The sequence below is a fragment of the Lepisosteus oculatus genome, chromosome 21, assembly GCF_040954835.1.
Source record: "Lepisosteus oculatus isolate fLepOcu1 chromosome 21, fLepOcu1.hap2, whole genome shotgun sequence".
In the NCBI taxonomy this organism is placed as follows: Eukaryota; Metazoa; Chordata; class Actinopteri; order Semionotiformes; family Lepisosteidae; genus Lepisosteus; species Lepisosteus oculatus.
Genome location: NC_090716.1, coordinates 7,593,375 through 7,616,304, shown reverse-complemented (window position 1 = coordinate 7,616,304; position 22,930 = coordinate 7,593,375). Strand labels below are relative to the sequence as shown.

At 35.4% G+C, this 22,930-nt stretch overlaps 2 protein-coding genes across 6 annotated transcripts in view; one reads left to right on the top strand and one right to left on the bottom strand.

Moving 5' to 3' along the window:
- elp4 (elongator acetyltransferase complex subunit 4) overlaps positions 1–8,476 on the bottom strand; it is a 134,979-nt gene extending 126,503 nt beyond the window's left edge. For all 5 annotated transcript variants that reach the window (XR_001477320.2, XR_001477321.2, XM_006642631.3 and 2 more), the window contains exons 1-3: positions 8,253–8,476; positions 7,281–7,316; positions 1,016–1,137 (exon numbers count right to left, since the gene is read on the bottom strand). Coding sequence is in view for 3 of the 5 variants with exons in the window: in XM_006642631.3 (XP_006642694.2) it covers positions 1,016–1,137; positions 7,281–7,316; positions 8,253–8,439 (345 nt within the window). In the remaining 2 variants the exon portion in view is untranslated. The remainder of the gene's footprint in view (positions 1–1,015; positions 1,138–7,280; positions 7,317–8,252) is intronic.
- Positions 8,477–8,535: 59 nt separating this feature from the next.
- immp1l (inner mitochondrial membrane peptidase subunit 1) lies at positions 8,536–22,886 on the top strand. Its single transcript, XM_006642522.3, has 6 exons — positions 8,536–8,639; positions 16,505–16,623; positions 17,164–17,252; positions 17,751–17,877; positions 22,421–22,531; positions 22,727–22,886. Exons 2-6 carry the CDS (start codon positions 16,519–16,521, stop codon positions 22,793–22,795), a joined length of 501 nt encoding a protein of 166 aa, XP_006642585.1. The 5' UTR covers positions 8,536–8,639; positions 16,505–16,518; the 3' UTR covers positions 22,796–22,886.
- Positions 22,887–22,930: the final 44 nt, after the last annotated feature.

The window sequence follows — 22,930 nt, the reverse complement described above, 5'->3', positions numbered from 1 at the left end:
GCAGGATGAAACACATATAGGACTTCTGGATTGTCTTCTAGCTTCCTCATATAGGAATGTCTCAGCTTTCTTTAGCAGGAAAAAAAAGATAAATGTGGTGCATTAGGTCTAATGTTTCTTTTATTACAAAGTAATGATTTGTGTGGAACTGAAACTGAGTCGGGGGTGGGTGGGAGGGTGTTAAATGCATTATTTTCCTCCTTGTTTTATGAAAGTAACCGAAACAACCTAAGCTGTAAATCTGGTGAGAGAAAACACATTGCAGCAAACAATAAACAAGAGTATCCAGCTCATTGTCCTTTGACACAGACTTGGACAATTATCTGGAGCTTCTGTGGAGTCATTTGAAAAAATGTGTGAAACCATTAAAAGTTATTTTGGCATTCTTATTCCAACTATGCTTATTAAGTTAGAAGGCCAAAAGATATAAAACAAGAACATAATATAAAAACATTTTTTTTAAAGTTAACTATAATACCAAAAAGTAAATAATCATAGACTTACGTCTGGCCACTAAATTGTTTGTTAAACATCAAATAAATGAGTAGCCGAAATTCTTAAGGTAACTGCCAACTAAAAATACAGTGTACAAAAACCTGCACATTGCTATATAGATTTTTAAAGAAATGCAATTTAGCAGTTTGAAATCTTAATGCCTCCTTCATCTTCAAGCCCTGACTACAATATGAGCAAATGTTTTCAATGTTGATGGATAAATTGCTGGGTGGTAAAATATGATATCTAAGGTAGGTGATGGGTCTTTTTATCTTGTGCTTCTCTCCATCAGTTTCATAGTTGTAAGATAATTATAGTCTGTAAGGCTGTCTTTCTGCACATGGGAGTGTCAGTGGCTTTTGCCATAGTTTCATTTTCCAAATGGCGGAAAATGAAACATTCCAGGACTGTAACTCAAGTGTGATCCATATGAGCCTAAGTAGAAGACTGCTAACAAAATCGTGCATCTTTTACAAGCATTCTGATAACTAAAGAGATATTGCACATGCTTTTTCCATACCTTTAAAATCTCATCCGGGTGGTCTTTGGCAGAAGCTATGAAGAGAGAATGTCCACAGACAACACCTTCTGCTAAGAAATACTTCAGTAACATTCGCGAATAGCTGTCATATTTATCTTCCTCTGTAAAGAAAAAAAGAAATATTTTAACCAAAAAACAGCAATAGAGAGCCAACTTTACAGGAATCACTTTTGAGCAAGTGAAGTAAAGAAATCACTGCACGTTACATGTGTCACAGACACTCAGAGAAATTGTGTGAAGAATTCAGCATTTAAGGTTTCTTTCCATATGATTAAAAAATTAAAACAGACACGCTAATAGAAGAAGCCGTTCATGAAATAATTGGGTGCCTCAGGTTACTTAAAAGGGAAAATTAAGGAGAGAAAGGTCATATTTAAGTAATCAGAAGTATACCCTCCTTCCCCCAGTTTTTTGTAATACTTATTTTTTGTTGCTGTAATTTTAGTATAAATAAGCTTGTAAAAGTATTGCCTTGTGTCAACTATAATTCATGTGACAAGTTGAAGCCTTATTATTTTATTTGCATAACAAATGTCTCCTGTATTTTAAGGCAGAGGGTGGCATTGTGGTGCTGTGGTTAGCATCGCTGCCTTGAAGTGCTACGGCCTGGGTTCAAATGGGGTGCTGTCTGCGTGCAGTTTGTATGTTCATGTGGGTTTCCTCAAGGTGCTACAGTTTACTCCTACAGTCCAAAAACATACTTGTAGGTTAACTGGTTTCTGGGAAAACTGGCCCCGGTGTGACTGTGTGCGTTTGTGTCTCTGTATGCCATGTAACGGACAGACATCCCCTCCAGGGTATATTCTGCCTTGCACCCATTGCTTGCTGGGAATAGCCCCAGCTCTCTCGTGAACCTGTATTGGATACAGCATCAACCTACAGTATACGTACAGACAGTGGCGGATTACTGTTGTGTTACTACATTACCATTGACTTAGGTTTCAAGAAGTGAACGTTAATTTCCCAGGTCCGCACACTGAATGGATAAACACATTTCTTAAAAAGGATCTACAACAATTGTTGATATAAAATTTGAATAATCATCGGCCTTCAGGGATGACACTGAAAACAGAAGACTCTATGTGATCATTTCAGAGCCAATGAAGATTTGTGCCTCTGATAACCTGGTCAGTTACGGTATTAGTAGATGTTCCTCTTAATACAGTTGACACAAATAAAGTGTGCAGTCCATGATTGTAATTGATTTAATGACTGCTAAGTATTACATGAAGAACGATAAGGGATGATAATTCATGACATTGGTTTAACAGTGTTATCTCAAAACAATGAAATAAAAATAAAGATACCATATGGCCATGGTCTGAGAAGTGACTGGCCTGAGACACTACGGACAAAAAGCTTTCAGAATATTTATTTCACCACAAAAGGACTTGCAAAATTTCCTTTTAATGGGACAATTCTATTAACTTTCTTGTACAACTACTTAAAGAGACCAAATATACATCTAAACATTCAAAGCAATATTATAGTTGCTTTACTTATTACCCAACATAATAAATATGTATGTTTATGATCTATGTAACCTAATTAGGTTAATACAGGTTACATAGGTTACATCATATGTTAAACAAACATTGGAATTTTGTTTTAAGCTTAGGAATAGGATGTTGAATCAAAATGAAATAAAGTGGCTTGGGTTTTACTCAATATTAATTATTCACTAGAACGTGGAGCTTATGGTTTAGTAGGGTCAAAATGGCTGTTGCAAGCCCAGCAAAGCACAATGCTCAATTCCTAAATTCCTAGATGAAATGAGTTGTAATGAATGTACAGTATACAGTGTTCACCTGTAATCTTAGCCAGCCAGCTTCAATGTAAAACAGTGATTCCCAATCCAGGCTCTCATGACCCAAATATTTGCTGAGTTTTGTTCCAACTGAGCTCTTGATTATTTAAATGAACCCCAAAGTTCAATTAATAATTTACTAATTGGACCTTTTTAATTTGTTTTCATCACTGAAAGTGAAGTTACTCGACAACATAATCTGTTCAAGAGTGTGGAACAATTAAAAAGGTCTAATTGATAAGGTTACGGGTTCAATTAAAGGTTTAATTAAGCAACTGAAAATCCAGCTGGACTGAAAAGCAGCAGACACTGAGATCTCCAGCCCTGCTATAAGTCCTGTGACCATGGAGTGCTTCTTTGGCAGCTTTAGGGTAAGCAGAGCACCAACAGTAATTACAACAAAAGATGTCTAAAATACCATTATAACTAAACTCTACATACTGTATAATTCCACATACAACTACATTTAACAATTTTGTATAACACACAACTCATGCTAAAAGATCTGGTGCAACAGTTTTAGTGCTGTTGACATGTTTCAGGCCTGGTAGGTCTAAAGAAAGCAAATGTTTAAGGGATAATTTTAAAGTCTTACAGCTTTGCTGAAAACATTAAAATGCAAAAGAATGCCTCTGTCCATTGCTCGGGATGTCTACACATCTATAAGGAATTCCACAGCTCTTCAATTTGTCATTTGAAGGTCTCTCCTTTATTGATGGATTTCTAGGTCACCAGCCCTTTGTCGTGTTCAAAGAACCTAAAAGGCACCCAGATGGGGCTTCTCAGATGGTGCCCATTGTATTGAGGTTTCTATAGTGTCTTACAAATGAAATCTGCAGAAAAACCATTAGTCAGACTTGAATTGTTTTAGGTGTGGGCACACATCTCACAGTAATGATGACAGACCCAGGACAGATCAGTCATTTCAACAATTGTGGAGTGGATGCTTTTCCCATAATACTTTACTCATCTTGATATACATCTGCAAATGAACACACTTCAAATAACTTTACAAAAGAAAAAAAAAGCATTCCAGATAAATTTGTGTGAATTATGCACATCAAAACATTTTCTGAGTTCCATACATTTAGAACGTTTTTTAAATCCATTTTCTCCACTGAAACTTAAAATGACTATTCTGACTGACATTCGAAATTTCTAGAGCCACTAGACTGTAAAAAAGGATTTAAGGAGTATGCACATGTTTTTAACCAGTTGGTAACTTTTTTAACTAGTGTAAAACTCATGTAATTTTAAATATCTAGTCAAAATAAATTAAAAAAATAAAATTGATAACTGTGTTTAGAATTATTTTTTTCTCTAAACAAGTCAAGATAAAGAAATACATAGAAATGAGAAGTGCATTCAAGACCAAGTTGGCAACAAGCAGAACTGGCTTGTTTTTAAACAAAAAACAAGTTAGATGTTATTAAGATCTGTGTACTCTAGAGGCCTACTATCTACTCTAATTCCATTAGTTTTAGGAAGCTTCAGGGTGTAATTCAGCACGTGTGGTCTTCTCTCAGACAATTCTACAATGCAGTCCTCTCCAAAACACATTCTCTTTTCATGTACTAGAAGGGTCCGGATAAAAAACAACTCTAACTCTACATAATCAAAACCGATTTGTATTCTTATAAACAGTCAGGCCTGTATACCTGTATCACCCAATCATGGGGAGTGTATGAATTATTTACCCTATCAGAGATCCTCTTTCCAAAGACACTCAGGTATCCCATAGGAACAAAAGCACAGCAACAAAATAATAGCTTAATAGCACCTGTTGGACTATTATATGGTTAAATTACTGAGTATAATGCATATAAAGTACTAAAGATTAACACAATTTGATGCAGTAACTCACCTACAAATAGCAGTCAAGGTTATAGCCTTAGAGGAAATTTCCTATAATTTACTATTTTATAACAGTTATTACAAACAATGCCTGGATTACACCTGAGGCCTAAAATACAGCATCAAATTGGTATGGTGCTACCAATAGAGAGACACAGAATCTACATTTTCAAGCATGAATCTCTATAATTCTCATGGCTCTGCTCCTTCAAAATCTAAAAAAAAAATGTATCAAGTTTGATTAATCATGGTAAATGCAGTGCTTTTGTCAATATTCATAAACTGAAAGGCAATAAAGCACAACAGTTAGTTTAATGCCTCTCAGTGCTGTATTAAAACACTTTATATCCATTTATTGAACCCTAAAAAAATACACTAGCTACACAGCCCTAACAGAATTAAATTTAAACATTTGTATGTATCTTATCACATTCCAAATATTGAAAACATCTAGTTTCTTTAGGCTAAAGTAGTATCTTTTATGATTTATTAAATGTTCGTAAAACCTAGAGATCTTAATATTCATTAATAGATATATCATTTCTGCTCTACAATGTGCTACTGCTATTTAATATACATAAAGTCTTTGGCTTCACAGCAGAAAGTACAGTAGACTCAGTATCTCACTGCCATCAGTTTCTATTATACTAGATTAAATGATTCACATTATAATTCATAACATGGAAGGCTGAGCATTAGTGTATAGTCACCAAGAGCCTCAGATAAATAACACTGATAAATTAAGGTAACAATAGATATTTTTATGGTAGGTTACAGCCTCATGAGCACCAAAAGTCTTAAGTGCTTTCAAAACAGGGCCACTGTGCCTGAAAATCAAAACACACCTGCGAGGCATTTTCAAACAATCACAAAATCTCCTTGGACACCTTGGACAATGATCGCAGGTAAATAAGGATACAAATAAAGAATCAGAATCTACCTGGGTGACAGGCAGCCCCACGTCACACTTTACCACCTGATCGGCTATAATTACTTCACCGGTTAAATTAAGGGGGTCAGTCTGTGCAAGACCTATGTGGAATGCAACCAGGATACTGAGGTTAATATCTCTATTCTTACAAAGAGTGTCTCCGTACTGTTTATAACCAACTAGTTAAGACCTTGTCTCTAAGGTCTAATGTCTCTTCTGATGAACAGCCACTCCTACAAGGTCTCTTGTCACCATGCTGGGGTCTTGGTTTTTGACATTTCTCGTCCAGAGGGACATGAGCCACCTGCTGGTCACCTTCCGATCCACTAACTGCAACGTACTGGTCCACCAACCCTACTCACAGCTCCCCACTATTTAAACTGTTGTGCCTTTCATGTCCTGCAGATGATAATCTATGTTGGTTATTATGTGCAAGACATGAAAGGCATCACTACCTCCTAGTCCAAGATATACACAAAAGTTTTCTGGTTTTGATTTAACCTTTAAGCTCTCAACGTTAATGACTTAACTGAATGTTTCTGTGGCATTGGTTTTGTCTTGAATTGTTCTAAGTGTGAAGTTACTGAGGATTTAAGGGCCTATTACCAGCTTCAAGACTGTGGCTCTCCAGAGCCAAGAAATAAACACATGTAGAAGTTTTGATCTAGTTGGTTTCCATCAATCCATTCTGGATATCATCTGCATTCGGAGAATTTTTATGTTCAAACCTCGTAAGTTCAGTACATGCTATATCTAAATAATAAAAATATTATTCATATTAATAGAATACTATTTGAAACATGCTATTTATATGACGCACATTTGTTGAAAGCAGTATGTTTCCTACTCCTTCATTATGAAGCCTTTTGTCATCACAGATTAATAATAGAATAGTTCCATTAATTATATACATCAAGTCTTTTTTGGTTGAAAAAAGTTCAGGACTAAAATCACAAATGATGTAAAATGAAACAAAACAATGTTTTCTTTGGGGACAAAAAAATGCAGGTGACAACCTCCTGGCCCTGATTCCCATTCAAGATCCAGCACACCGTGGGAGATGTGATTACATCATGCAAATAACACCTGAAACTGCCATTACTTGATTAAATCAACCAGGATAATGTGGGTTGGAAAAAAAAGAGCATTTAATCCTCTAAAGGAACTCATTTGTAGACTGGAAGTAATAGCAATGTAAGGGAATACTGAACTAAGTTTGTAAACTAAGTCAAAAAACAAAGTTAAATTCCTAAAAAAACTTTTCAAGTAGTACCTGACTCCAGCATGAAAACAGAAACAACACTGAGAATATGCTAATCTTATCAGTGTCATGTGCTCACCTCTTACCTGTTGACAGTCAGTTACCTTGAAATGAAGCATACTAAGTGTTATGGAATTAACCTCTGGAAGGACCACACAATCACTTGACTAGATCTGGCGGAAATGAATGACTGATTTGACTCTTTAACCCTTTCTCCACATGACTTCTACTGTTTTTCAATAATATGATAAAACTCTTCATGGCTGTTTTGGAAAAAAGTTGAAGTAATAAGGGCTGTCATACTTACTTGATAATACATTTTTCATTACTATTTTTGTGTATTGTAATCAACATTTGAAAATATTTTTAACACATATAGGAAATTGCTTACCTATCAACAACAGACTTCCAACAGCTAACCCACCTCCTGTTAAAACAAAAGTTAACATTTTTAGCCAGCCTTTTTTATATTTTCAAATCACTGTAACATCTGTTCTCCTACTATGAATTACCATTTGTGGAAAAGAAAAGCTAAAATGTTTAGTTGTCTGTGTGCATGCATTTTAGGATATAAAACTGGATATTGTCTATGGTACAGTAGCTGCATTCAGAAATTTAAAACTCTGAAAAATCTGTTGCTGGATAACTTAATATTCTGTGTACATCAGATTTGTTTTTAATCGTCAGATATTATAGCTTGTTTGAAAATGTAGTGAGCTGGCATTAAAACTACATTTTTATTTATACCGTATTTAACAAGATCTGTCCCTTAATTTAGTCAGGGAGGGTGTATTTGAAACTTGGTGATTTAAACGTAAACAGCGAAACCTTGGAAGCGCAAAAAGGTACATTTCTATGCGTTAGGAAGATACTGTTTTACGTGTAGACTAGAAAAAATCTAAAGTTGCCATCTCTTTTAACAGCAAATACGCACATCTAACTACAGGGTGCTTCCTACACTAGTGGCAATTCAGAAATACGAATAGTATCAAGAGAAGACTGGGTTACTAGGTTGCAATATTATGCAGATGGGGGTATTATTTAACTGTATTACGTATAACAGATAATCTGTGGAAAAATGTAGACGTGCGTTACACATTTATAATCTACCTTAAAATGAATGAACTGCGAAATGTTCAATTTCAGTTCACTACTGTATTTTATAGCATGTCAAGTTATAGACCACACACGTGCACTAAGAAACAGGAGGTACGACAATAAACTCGAGAGAGACAGGGTGACTACTTCATTAAATAATTATTTCATTTTCAGGAATGTGTCAGTTTACAAGTTGCCAGTCTGTCGTTTGCATAGAAGAAGCAACAGCACAGTTACAAAGAGGCTTAGATAATAAAAGACTAACCTATAACATAATCAAGAGATGTGACCCCAGTAGAAACAATAAGCTGTCCATTTTGAACGGATGGTCTAGTTCCAGGGATGGAGACGAACTTGCTGCGCGATTTCTTCTGAAAACTAGTTGTTCCGACTGTAACGCTTACACCTTGATTTAAACTAGCTTTATTCACGTTCTTCATGTGGGCAGCCATGTTTAGCGTTATGTTGACATAACTGAGGGCTCAGGAAAGCAGCTGACCAATCGAAAAGCGAATTCTTAGTTAATCAGCCAATCATAGAGGTTGTTATTGGTATGACGTTTCACTGCGCTTTGAAACGGTGTAGAACTGCAGGTGGACCTGAAGTCACGGAATTGAGCAGTTACAACTATCCTTGTTAGATTGTTGACAAGGTGAGTATTAAGACCTTTATTTTCAATGTTGTAAGTGCTAAGTACTAAATAAAAGATATAAGAGCTATATACTTGCAGAAACAAAGAACCATTGTACTGATAGCCAATGCCAGTAAGCCTTTGTCAGAAGAACACAATGAAATATAAAAAAATGAATTGTTTTCGCAGGTAAATCAATGCACATAGAACCATACGTAAAAATGAAAATGTTTTGTTTGGTCGCTAAAATTTCTTCCATGTGTTCTTGAGTATTTTTTAAATATCCTCCCACAAGTCATCTTTAGTCTAGCACGGATACTGATAAGTTGGAAGTATCCAAAATTGATCGTCATCTCTCACATACGTTTACTGAACAGCCATTTACTCTATAGCAAATCATCATTTGCTAGAAACCTGGCCTAGCTAATTCAAAGGTCTACACTGTTATGACACTGTGGTCCTGAAACGTGATTTTTTTTTATCACTTAAAACCTTGCATGCGGCATAGATCTTCTCTTCGTTTTGGACAACCATTATGCACCAACAGCATGTCCACTGGCAGCTCAGAGATGGGAGAAGTTACTTCGCTAACTGTACTATAATGGGGGTGCAGACTGTGCAAAGCTAGAACTGGAATTGTGTTAACACCCCAACTCTTCTGAACAACTCATGAAATCCTTAATTACCAAGATGTCAGGATCTCGATTTAATGCCTCATCTGAAGCAGAGCATCTCCTACAGGACTGAGTCACTCACGAACAGAATGGAAATTCTGGTCTAGAGTGCCACTAACAGCTGCCACCTTGTTTTCCTTGAAGGTCTCAAGTCCCCAGTGCCGACCAAGACCAGTTTAGCTTTCTAAGACCTTAGAAAGACCTTCTGTCTTGCTTAGCTTCTGAGACCTGATGAACTTGGGTGTTAAACTGTTTATATATGCTGATAATGCTGCTGTCACAGTAGGTGTAGAATCATGTGTTTTAGAGACTACATCTGAATTACCACTTTCTCAAATGAATAAGTGATGAATTAAGTGTTATTAATAGTACTTAATTTAGATTTTGAATAGATGTAGTTATATAATATAGGTGAAAACAATGTTTGTGTAGTTAATAAATTAATTACATTTTGTGGGTGGAGGGTGCCTCAACCAGAAGCAGTGCTGCAGTCAAGATGTAACAGGATTCTAATGTAAATCTAATATTTTCTGGATTAGTAAATAGTAAATCTGGATTCCCCCCCCCCAACCCCCCCCCCCCCCCCAAATAAGTGTAATTTGTGTTGTTCTATGGTTCTCTATTTCTATGGACTTGTTTATAACTGAACAAAAAAAAAAACACATTTAGCAATGTCATCAAAATTAACATTGTTCTTTGGGAATAACATAAAGAGTTTTTTCTGGCTCTCTAAGTTATTTCTACAAGGCCATTGTCAACAGTTTAATCTTGGTTTGAAATACACATCTTAACAAGGATAGTTTTTCTCTGTTGGAACAGTTTTGTAGTGTCAATTATTTTGTATGTATAACATGTTTAAAACAGCAGTTCTGCATTTTCCGGGAAGATGCTGTATTGTGAATATATGATGTTAGTGGAAACGTGAGACATTATTATATAAGAAAATTTGAGTGTGGTTGTTTAAAATATGTTTTTGCTAGGATATTCTAAAGTAATGCTTGGGTTACCTTTTAATTAATTGATAGCCATGTATATTATCATTTTTCTTATTGATAGTTTATTTAAAATAATTACATTGGCATCAATGTTCCTAATCAGCTTAGAGGCGTATGCCATTATACTGCAAAGCTTCTTTCCCCATCAGGGCTGGAATGCAATGGCTTTCGGATCTGCCGATTAAATTGTATAGTCACCAAATCAGATTAGTTCCTAGCCACCTGACTAGGTAGGCCTAAAGTCACATGACCAGGTTCCCTGCTGAAGCCATGCTGGGCGCAGAAACAAGGTACTTTGCTACTTGAGATGCTCATAAGCACTACACAGCATGAGCCCATATAATGATTGCAAAGAAGATGGCTTCATTTTTATTCAGCTTTTCTCATGCAACAATAGGATGAGCCTGAGACTGTAGTGCTTTGTAGCTGACAACAGGCAGCTTGAGGGCATATCTAATTGAGGGAATTGAGGATATGTTAGGTTAAACAGGCAGATTTTAAATGACAGGATGCAGCACATGATTTTAAATGAATAAAATAAATATTTATCCTTAAATGGTACAAATTAATTAGTAATTAAGATAAGCATACTTAGATTGAGTGTTGATTTCAGATGCTTGAAGATCTACCATACTTACAGGATCCCAGGTAAAGGTGATTACATGAATTAAATATACAAAATTTGATGTTCTGTGTTATTTTCAAATGTTTACAATGACAAAGCTCTGTTGATGGTGGCTCTTTCTATATTGGAACATATTTATATTTAGATCATGTGAAAAAAGAACCAAGATCAGATTGATGTTAGTGTTTAGGTGATTGAAATGGAAAAATAAAAATAATGGGCAATGTTGATCACTGAGTTAACATGCTAATTAAGTACCTTAAATTACACTTTTCAACAGAAATCTGAAGTTATTCTGTTTTTTAATCAGGGGCAAACATTTGAAAATCAGTGGAATTAAATCAAAAAGAATAACGTTAAATAGAAGTGTAACATGTTTTTTAAAGAGAGCTGAGCTTTGAAATCTGTTTGGTAGTATATGTTCTTAGCGTTCTTATCTGGAAACATTCTCATGTTATGATAACATTACGTTTAACACCATAGAAAATGAAGGCAATTTAATTTCTCATGACTTACAATACACGATACCCATCATAACATGAAAAAAAAAACCTTGCAAAATCAATAGCTTCTTTTCAAAAGCCTGAAAAGGAAACAATCCACTTATTGAAATATTTCTACAGTAATAGCTGTTACATTGGTTGTTTTGTGAAACATACAAAATCAAAGATCACATCAAAATACCATATTTAGTTTTAAAATGTTACTGGGCAACAAGATTGGTTATTTAATAATAAAATCCAAATTCTCAATTCATTCCTTTTATGAGTGTATAATGCGATAATGTTATGTCAGTTTTATTGGTTGATATCAGATTGTACTGTATAATACTGATAGTCATAACATGTCAAACACTTTCCTGAATAGGTTGTAGATTGTTTGGGTTTCCCTTGAATATTTCTATACAAGAGTGTAACAGCAGGCTGGGGGGAAATGAGATCGTCATCAGCATAGTTGCAATTTATTTAGTTAACATTGAAGAGAAAGTTATAGTTTAAAATACGGGGAGACCTTTAAAGAAGCATCTTTGTAATTTACTTAAGTTAAATCTCCTTGAAGCTAACTAAAGGATTTTTGGATTAAATGTATGACTGAGTGCGTTTCATTCATGTGCAAAGTAAATAATAAAATCTGTTATTGATATGTCTGCTTTAAAGGTTTAGTTCATTGTGTGCATTGTTCTTGGATATTTTATGAAAGACCTGTAGGTATCTACCAGAAGTACACAAGATTTACTGCAGTGTATCCAATGTACCCTGCAGGTCTAATATATTCTCTACTAATCTTTCTGTATATGTTGGTAATTTTAGAAACCAGCTGTGTAAAACTACACAAACAGCTTTACAAAAACCATATACATTTATAAAGTTTCAATACGCCTTTGTGTAGTCCTCTGTCTTGGTATAGTACCTCTGTTGGCAGGGTCAAAATGTCCAGTTTCTTTCTGTAAGTGGTTGTAAAGTCTGAACATGGTCAGAATCTCTTCAGATTGCAGTGGAGGCAGCCCATGGTTTGATTCATGCTGAGTATGATTCCTGTTTTTATAAACTAGGTATCAAACCTAATTTGAGGGGTTTAATTATAATTATGCTGATAGTTTAGCGAATTCCACAGAGGCTATAAACACTTTCATCCCATGGAATGTAAAGCGACCAGTATAAAAGGAATAATCAGTATCTTATTTGCCTTCTGCCTTCTACCTTCTGCTGTGAAAAAATTAGAGATCATAAGGAAATTCCCCCCACTGCACTGATGATCCTTTATTTCAAGCTCCCATCTGGGATTTCTGTGTCTAACATATTTAATGTTTTTTTTTTCTCCATGTAATCTACTTAGCTACACAACGCCCTAGACTTCTCATTCCATGCCATTCTAATTTCTTATTTTAATGATGAGGTTCTTTTGAAATCTACCATTTTCGTTTTATCTACTTTTGTGGCCAGATAAGCGTTGCGTATTTCATACTGATTTATATCATGGATTCAAACATCTAGGGATTGACTAGGACTCCAGTAATAATCAGATGAAGACTTATCTTCATTCCAATCTTTCTGCTTTTTATAAAGGCTGCTTTCGTTTATGCAGTGAACTAATGTTTGGATGGGTAAATGCTTTATGTCTGCACCCAGTATATACAGTATACTACAGGTGTAAAAATATGTTGACATTTTGTGTGTGGTTTTTAAGTTGTCACTGCATATCATGTTTGAATATTTTTATATTGCTCCTAACGTGTAGAGTTGAGAACATTGTATATTAATTATCAAAGCTGAATAAATTTGAGAACAATACATGCAAATGTTATTTTGATTTGTTTATTTTGCTCTTGGAATGTATAGGCATTTGTAAAGGAAGAGATTTAAACATTCTTAAATGCAGAGAGAAATTAAGGTACAGACTTAATGAATTAATCTTTTTTTTCCAGTGTGAGTGAAATCACAGTTTCTTCTGTCTTCCCTTGTTTTGTATCAGTCTGAAATTGTTTTGGAGCATTGCGTTTTGTGCACCCTCTCCTGCCTAGTGTACTTCAGAGTTGTTTCCCAATGAGCCATACTGTTCTCTTCACTCACGCAGCTTTGGTGATGGTGGATATTGTGCACATTGATCCATCAGGAAGGGGAGTGTTAGATTTGCTTCCCACACTCTATTGTGGATCACAGAGCTGTCAAATAAACATATCAGTCTACAGTGTAGCCTATCTGAGAGAGAAGAAGTTGATGCAGAAAAAGTGGACTGTGGTGATGATGTCAATACAGAGCAGTGTGAAAGACTGAATTCCATCTACATACTGTAGATGGCAATGCAGAAGAAAGTGCTCCATGAGGCATTGTTAATGAAGATTTTGCATGCTTAATTTCAGTATCCAGAAACAATGTTCTTAAGAAAGATACCTTGAAATATGTCCTACTTAATTTTAGTTACCCTTTTTATTTAGTCAGGGTTTTGTTTACAGTTTATAAAAGGATTAAGCAACATATTTTGCGTTTAAGGCAAAAAAGTTGCAACATAGAATTTAGATGTTTCTGTATATGCAAAATAAAAACAAACATTTTTACCTGGGTCAATGCTTATTTCCATTTGATAAAATATTTACTTAGTGAATACTTAAAATATATAAATAATCCTTATACCTCCTCAAGAAAAGGAAAAAACATTTAATGTCGATGATCTGAATGAACTTCTTATTTTAGTACTTTACTACATTTTTTTTGTCTGTTTATCTGAGACCAGGGATTTGAGAATGAATTGCCTTTCACTACACAGATCACAGATGGTTAAGCAAGATTTCTACATTAATTTCTTTGTTTTTATTATGTACACAGTCATTTGTAATCCAGGATTAAGGAAGACAAGGTGTTAATTTCTTGCTATAATATAATGTGCATTTCAATTAAAGACTGCCCCTGCAACCGAGCCAGAGAATTAAAGAGAAGATGGCATTTGTTCTAACTACATAAAGGCTGTCAGTAATAGAGATCTAATCGGAGATTTCTGCGACTGGGAATGGCCAGCTAATTTATACGAATCCGTTTTATTTCTAGAAGAAAGAGCAAGCTCTTTTCCTTCTGTGTTGCATATTACGAAGTTCAGACTGTCTATAGAAAACCAGGCGGCTGCATATGGATTGTCCCTTGATATCATTCACTTGCCGTGTAATCTTATTATGCAAAGTTCTAATCTTCACCTACAATGAATGCCCAAGGGTCGGAATATAGTCATATCAAGGTTCTGGGGTCATGTTTTGTGATCCCTACCCTATTCTTCTAAGCAGATCTGGGATTTAAGGGCAGTCCCAAGAGGCTGTCAGAGATAGACGGAGAAACCTGCTGCATGTTTGGAAGACAAGATCAACATGAGGTCCTTGCTAGGATTAAACTTGATTTGTAGCTGTAGGATTTTCTAACAGATGTATTATTGGACGGGGAATAAGGGGCCACCGGCACAGCGAAATTGGATCAAGATTGGCATTCTCGGTGAGTCTGCTGGCTGCTAAAACAGCAGCTGCCTGCAGATTTGACTTCTTTCAGGTGAAGCGACTTCCAGTCATTTGGAAAGAGATGGGATGAAAAGGAACCTCGGCGATAATTTTGATGTCTGTGAGATTTAGTACCAGTGTAATGGGATTATCGGTAACACCTTCGCTGCAGAAAAAGCCACCTGGCGCTATAACTGGCAGCGACTGAGAACTAATCCTTTCCCATCTCTGGGATGTCATTCATAAAGCTCAAAGTGATTTCCGCACTGCTTGCCATGATTAATGCTATCAGCAGAAATGATGTGAAGAAAGTGCAGAATTCATTATGAAATGACTGACAAACAACTGGTTGCGAAGCATTGCCTCCTATTCATTTTTCATGAGGGCAAAGTTACTGTGCTTCTTTTAAAAGGAAGATTAAGTTAAAAGTAAAACTTTTTTTACTCCTGTAGGACTTAAAATAATAAACATAAATGTTGTCAATTTTTTCTAATAATACCGTACTCGGGTTTTCTCTCATTCTATTTTAAAACTAGGAGGAGTTTCTTTAGATGTCTCACATGTTACAAAGGAGTCTTATGCCGTAAAATAAATATAATTCCTGGTCCAGAAGGAAAAGAGTATCTAGCTATAATCAATAAGGCAGAAACAAATCCAGATTTGCTAATCTTATGTTTGCAGTATGAATTAGCCCTGTGACTGCAAAAATCCTAAGAATTCACTTAGTAAATGAATTTTTCACAGGCATTGCTTTCCAAAATTAAACCTTATTGTTATAATTTCAATGATGAAAGAAAATGGCTTTAGTAATTGAATGCTCCAACCCCAGCTGTAGTTTATTTAGATCCAGTTTTTTTCATCATTGGTGATGCAGTGAAAAAGTGCAAAAAGTGATCTTTGTAAATGAATTGATTACCCAAGAGGAGGCACTGCTTTGCTGAACTCGGGACCTAAAGATGGCATGTATTGATAAGTCAAACACCTGGCAGGTGTTGTTGAAAAAGTCAGCTTTGGGTCAGATGGTTCACATTCAATTGTGTTACAAATCTCTAAATTACACTAATGTTCACAGTGCTGGAGACCTTTGCAGTGACTGTTTTCTTTGCTTCCTTTAATGTGTGTAATACAGTACTTCCTTTTGGCTTCTGAGCTGATCTGATTCAACTTGAAATAAAAAGACGGAAGTTGTTCTTGACATAATGCTGTCTATAAGTGCCAGATCTTTCAGCTTCACCTGCATAATTGTTATCCCAAAGAATCATGTTCTTATTTTTTGGTCAGATAAATCCAACGTACCAGTTTGTGTTGATGTACTGCATCTTAAAAGGTGATTAGGCTTTAAAGTACCAGTGAACCAAAGCCATGGTTAAAGCCAAGCATATTATTGTGAATATTTTTTTGGGTTGTTTGTAAAGTGGAAAGTTTAATTTGTGTGAAATGTACAGCAGTTCACATTATACACTTTCCCAGCAAAAGGCTCTGTCAGTACATTCAAAGAAATGTTCTTAGTTTTCCAGTATTATACTGGAATAATTGCGAGAAGGGTATACAGTAAGCATGAAGAACACACAGCTTATGCAGCAGTGGCCATTTAATACAAAACATGTTATTTTTAGCTGCAGGTCTTGACATGTTCCGGAGAGCAGTGGGGAAGGCACTGGGTTTTGTTGGATACACTATTCAGTATGGCTGCATTGCTCACTGTGCATTTGAGTACATCGGAGAGCTTGTTGCGGTACGTCCCCCTTCCCAGCCCTTTTTCTTGTGCTCATTTCCAGCATTTATGTCAAAACTATTGCAAATAACATAAAAGGCCATTGTACAGGGCATTGAAGATACCACTTGATTATGTAATGGCTGTTCCTCAACCTAAAATAAACAGCTGGTGGTGTCATTGTATCAGTCAGAAATCTATTTCCACCCTCTGCAGCAGAAAGGTAGAATTCTGCACTGATATGTGGGAGGGTCTTGTGTCTTGGTTATTGTGAACCTGCAGTATGAAAACTTGTCTTCAGAATGTACAAAACCTAAGCAAGCATCTGTAAGTGTCAAACCTTCAATTGGAATAAAGGACCATTTAAAATGTCAATGTATCTGTTTTCTGTACATACTGTAGAATTTTCTCTGGAATCCAACAGTGTGAGATAAAATTATGTAAACCACGTGATTTCAAAATGATCTGTTCAGCTCTGTTCAAAATGATCTAAATAGAAAAATCTGTCTTATGTCTTATGTTTGTGTGGGTTTTGTTAGATGTTATTCTTTTCCACCACAGTGTTCTGGACCTTCTATGGAGCCCACTATCCAAAATTATGATGTAGTGTTTTCAGAAAAGATAAGCCGTCATTTCTACAGAATTGAAAAGTAAGTTGAGTCGCTGTAGGTGCTGCAGTATTTCTGTAAATCTATTTATTATTTTTTTTAGTGACCAGTGCATGTCTTATATTCTGGGATTTTCTATGGCCATAGTGCATTTTTCCCTCTTATTTATATAAACCCCAAAAGCCAAAGTTTGTTTTTCTTTTCAGAGAAACTGAATGAATACAAATTTGAATTTTTCCTCCTTTAGAAAATACCCATGTGCTATTGTAATTTTAAAAGTTACATATATAAAATGCCCCTTTAATAGCAAAGTAACCACATGTACAGTATATGATTATTTTTAGTTTACACTTTGTATTTTAGTAATTGTAAAGGACTTTGTAGTTCTTTGTCAAAGATTTTGTCATTTGAATAAATTGTATATCTTAGCTGTCCTTTCTTTAGCACATTAGTAGAGCAAATAGGAAAAAAAGTCTTTATTGAAGACTGCAAGCTTCATTCCACTCTGCTTAAAATTATCAATGTTTGAATTTTCCTCAGGGGAGATATTGTAATTGCAAAAAGTCCATTTGATCCAAAGATGAATATTTGTAAAAGAGTAATTGGATTAGAAGGAGACAAAGTCTGCACTAGCGGCCCATCTGATGTCTTTAAGACCCACACTTATGTGAGTATTGAACTGATAAAACAGAATGGAAAAATTGAATATTTAGAATCTCATCTTTCACTCAATTTTGGCTATGAGCTGGTGTTGTTTGTCCCTGTACAGTATATGTTCATATTTTCCTTTTTGAAATAATCTTCAAAATAAGTTTTCAAAATGAGAATCTTATAAGAGGACACTAGGGTGGAACAATGTGAAGTGGAAAATGGTAAGTATATATTTTGTTTCTGTTTAAGTTATGTCATATCAGAATGGTTAAATCTAATCTTTGTACCTACAGTACAAAAACATCTATTGTTGCCACAGATTTAGCAGTGTAAGTGGTGTAAAAGTAAACTGCTAATCATGTATTCTCTTAGAATGTGTCTACAGGTACCACAATTGCAGCATTATATAGCATTTAATCTTTGATCATGTATTATTTAAAAAAAAACTTTTGTTCCTAAACATGATGCATTTAAATGTCATTTATAAAAAAAATTGGTTTAGTTTTGGATTTGAGTGCACAATATGTTTTCAGATGCTTTATCTTCTGGTAATTTTAATCTCCTCGCTTTAGAGAATTATCAGATTAATCCAAAGTCTGTATCAAAAAGCCCTGATACACTAAGCCTCTCCCTTACTTAAACAGAAACAGTACCTGATAATGTCACTTAATACCTCTTAGGTGTGTAAATAAGGAATTGGCTTCCTGTCAGTCACAGTGATTAAAGCTTCAGCTCCACATCCATTTCTCAGCAACGGTTTCTCTACAATCAGTCTCAGGACACCGCTAATGCCACAGCAAGCAGAGAGAAAATTTGTTTATTCATGTGCTAAAATAGAGTTCGTTTGCAGGGGTTACTCTACCTTTTCATTCGGAACCTCTCTGGCAAATGTAATAAGTGTTGCACAGACACATGCTTGGACACACACAGTTACTTGCAACAAAGGCGCAGTATTTACAGAAAAGGCTTGTTGGCCCCACAATCCAAGCTGCTCTATGTCCTTCCAGTAGTTATCTGGAAGTCAGTGTTTACAGAGCACCAAGCTAAACAGCCTTTTGTTTTGATTTTAAATGTAATTTGTTTAAAGATAAACGAATAAAATCTGGATATACTATATGGTGTATGAATTTGGTTTTGATTTTTGTTGCAACAATACTTAAGTAAAAATGAAAGAGCTGTATGAAACATCAATTGTGTGTTTTTAATGAAAATGGTAATAAAATTTTAAAAGATTTGTTAGGCAAAGTGATACCCTGTAGTTTTTCAGTTCTGACTGCATGTTTTGCGTTATACAATATCGCTAATTAATATGAAAAAAATCACAAATAATTTGACAAAAATGATGCTAGGATGCTAAGGGAAACAATTGATTCAGCATTTTAAAGTTATCTCCTGAAAACATATCTAAAGCTGTTTGTCACAACAAAGTAGCCTTATCTACAACATGGTTACAAGGCCCCGAGGCTTCAATGTGCTCAAGGGTATCACGATTAGGCAATAGGAAAGCAGAGAAATTTGCTTTGGTCTGGTAATTCAATAATTGTCTTTTGTATGACCTGTAAAATGAGTTACTAGGTGGAAAGGAAGGGCAGACCATCTTGTAGATCAGATTTATAGGGATGGCCTGGACATGTAACACAATGTTTTCCGCTACCTCAGATCCACGTTAAAATGCATATTTCCTTTCTGAATATGGAATTTGTATTCTACATTTGTGAATACAGTATGTCACCGTGTAGATTTTCCCCCCCAATATTTTAACAATTTGAGCTTTTCATTTTCTATTCATCAAATTGTTATGGTAGTGAACATACTGAATGTTAATATTGAGAAAATATTCAGTTTAAATTAATATATTTCTGTCTAAATTTATAATCGCAAAGTTATGTTAAATTCAGAAGTAGATTCTAAAATCTGAAGGTAAATAGTATTGACTGTGAAATGTCTTCAATATAGTAAACACTTCACTAACATTCACACTTTCTCTAATTTTCAGTCAAACAAGGCCTTTTTTGACAAGTACTGATGTAATGGTGGGTACAATTTCATAATCAGAACACACACTCAAACTTATCCTACTTCTAGTCCTGTTAAAGCAGCTCCAACAGACATATTGTTTGAAATGTTTCCATCAGATACACTCAAAACGCATTTAGGATCAGAATAAACCATCAGCTTTCAAAATTTAGATGATGTGGTCTTCATTAAATTCTGTTTTACTAAAAACAAAGGTCATCATAATTTATTCTGTCTTTCATGAACTTCGCGCTAGCCTTTCATCACCTATTTTAATCAAGAAAGGTAACACCTGTGGTTTATTCTAAAGCCCACCTTTTGTTATCCGAACACCCGCAGGCTATGAGGCAATTACATTTGTGGCCATGTACCAAACTAGTAAGCCATTTCAAAGACCTGGGTAAGGATATGAAAAAGGGAGGGGGGGCTTTCTTCTTTTGTCCAGCACCGAGATTAAGTTTTGTCAGAGTTCAAGGCAAAGAAAAAAAAAGTAGTTGAATAGAGAAAGAGCTGCTTTTTTTTCTTCCATCGAGCATGGGTTTCTCTTTCAGAGACTTGAGATACCTGTGAACTTGCAAGGAGGTCGGCATATTTTAACTTGAACTGTTCGCTGTGTCAGATTAGCTGTCTTATCAGGTTTCAGAGCCCATTGAAATATGATCTATAGTATTAATCCTTTTCAGTTATTGTGCAATGGCTAAAAAAATAAGCAAAAAATTACACAATGTGTAACTATACTTTTCTCCATTGAAAAAGATGTCCCCATACTTTATTAGGGTAGCTAAATTGTTCCTCTTTAAAAATATTTTAATGTAAAAAAAAACAGGTTAATAAATGCATATATATGATTATTTTAAGTACATTTATGAACTAATTTTATGTTTGACACAGCTGTAAGTAGATTCAGTTTATTGACTGCTGTAGAGTGGGAGGTTTTTTAAAATGTTTGTGGAAATTAGTTGATACAGTGCAATGGATTCTCTATTCTACTCTGTTCTAAGTAATTAAAGATCACTGTGCCAGTTACAGCTGGCATCTGTGACCCACTAAGAAGTACAGAACAGTATGACCATATCCTCCCACAATAGTTCTGGTCTTGATCAAAAGGGTTGGTCGACAACCTGAGTGAACCGATAGCCCTCCAGTGAAATAACCCACTACAAATGCAGGACAAGTTTTTCTGAATCTCTAATTGTTTCTCATACCCACCCAATTTGGAATTAACATTTATTAGCATGGATTTATCACAACCCTTGTCCACACATGCCATGCTGCCTGTAAAACACTTGTCATTTGAGACGGTGTGAGCACCAGTAGAGTTAGCACTGACTGGAGCAGCCCAACGTCTCTGGCATCATGTGAGTCCACAGGCCTTTGCCAGGTCCCATCAGAATTCACTGCTTTACATTATTGTGCAATAATACTATATTGCTTGATTAACAAAACTCCATTTCCACTGAGATGTCTGTATTATTTGTTTTCTCAAGATAAGGTCTTTTAATAATAATAATTTCCTTAGGAAACTTTTAAGTGTTAACAAACATTGCTTCAAATCCAGAGAATGACAAGGTGTTGCATTTTATGAAAGCACAGTTTATGAATGACATTTGTGCTTGTTTTATGTTTATTAGGTAAATATTTACAAAAGCAAAAGGGTTCTTTTTTAGGTAAAAACTTTTTCAAAACAAAAAGACATTTTCTAATATCAATGAAAAATACAGTAAAATGTTATTGTAAGGATTTGCTTTCACTAGTCCCTAATGTTTACATTTGTCACTGCCCACAAAAAGTAATATATAATGAATGCCATATTCAGAAGGTGCTTTTGGTGACCCTTGACCTCTACTTATATTTCATCCCTATAGTATGGCACCACATTGCAAGTAGTATTTTGCAGAGACGAAGCCTTTTCAGCATCATCTTCATCTTCATCTTCTTTGTGTGGCTAAAGGACCAGGCTGTTAAAAGCTAAGAAACACAAAAACAGACTCCTTCTGGGTTGTGATGGCCATTATTACAATATAATGTGTTGTAGATCCTGCGTGCACGTATAGCGGACCAAGGACTTAATTAGAGCTTTGACAAGTCTACTTTCAGAAAGTGATGAGATTATTTGTAATTGATGTCACAGTCAATTATGGCTCGGTCTGTTGCGGGCCTACTGGCAGGTCTAGCCTTGGTGCAGACCCCAGGACGTTGATGAGAGAGTGGTTGCCCTGTTCGTGCTGTTTCTGTTGCAAGAGGGCAGATTTTAGTGAACAGCCTAATGACCCTGTTTGAAGTCTAATAAATCCATGACCCTGTCCCATTGGTCTAACCTCTTGTATCTTCATATGCAAAGAAAAGTTGTCATTAACTGTGGTCTTTTGGACCAAAGTGTGGAGACGCCACACGTGACTTAATTATCGGAGATCCTCTTGTTCTTGGGAAAGCCATGAAGTATTTACATGCAAACAAAGTTAACAAGAGCTACAAGGTTAGAAAGCCATTTTTAGAATGCAACCGGAGAAAAAAAACATTTTTTCCCCTCCATGTACATATAGGTTCCAAAAGGGCATGTGTGGCTAGAGGGAGACAACCACAGGAATTCCACAGACTCGAGAAGCTATGGGCCAGTTCCTTATGCCCTGATACGAGGGCGGGTTTGCCTAAAGGTACTGCAATATCATCTGCTCATACAGATTTGTTTTTTTTAATTAAAGCAAACTGCATCCAAAGCCTGTCTGGTTGTAATGACAGTCAATTAAACCTTTTATTACAATTCATATTCTAATTAATTTTGTATGTAATCAATTAATTAATGAGTCTGAAGTCGGCATTCATTAATATTTGTTTCTCTTTCTTTCTAGTTATGGCCCCCACATAACTTTGGCACCCTAAAAGAAAGTCCAAATGGGAGGATTATCCGAAGTGACTGATTCAAATGTTACATCCACAAATGTACATGATAGCATTTCTGAAAGCATTAGCACTGTACATAAAAGCATTTTAATAAATATTTTTAACTAATTGCATTTTCTAAATCCTTATTACAACCAATATGTAATTACACC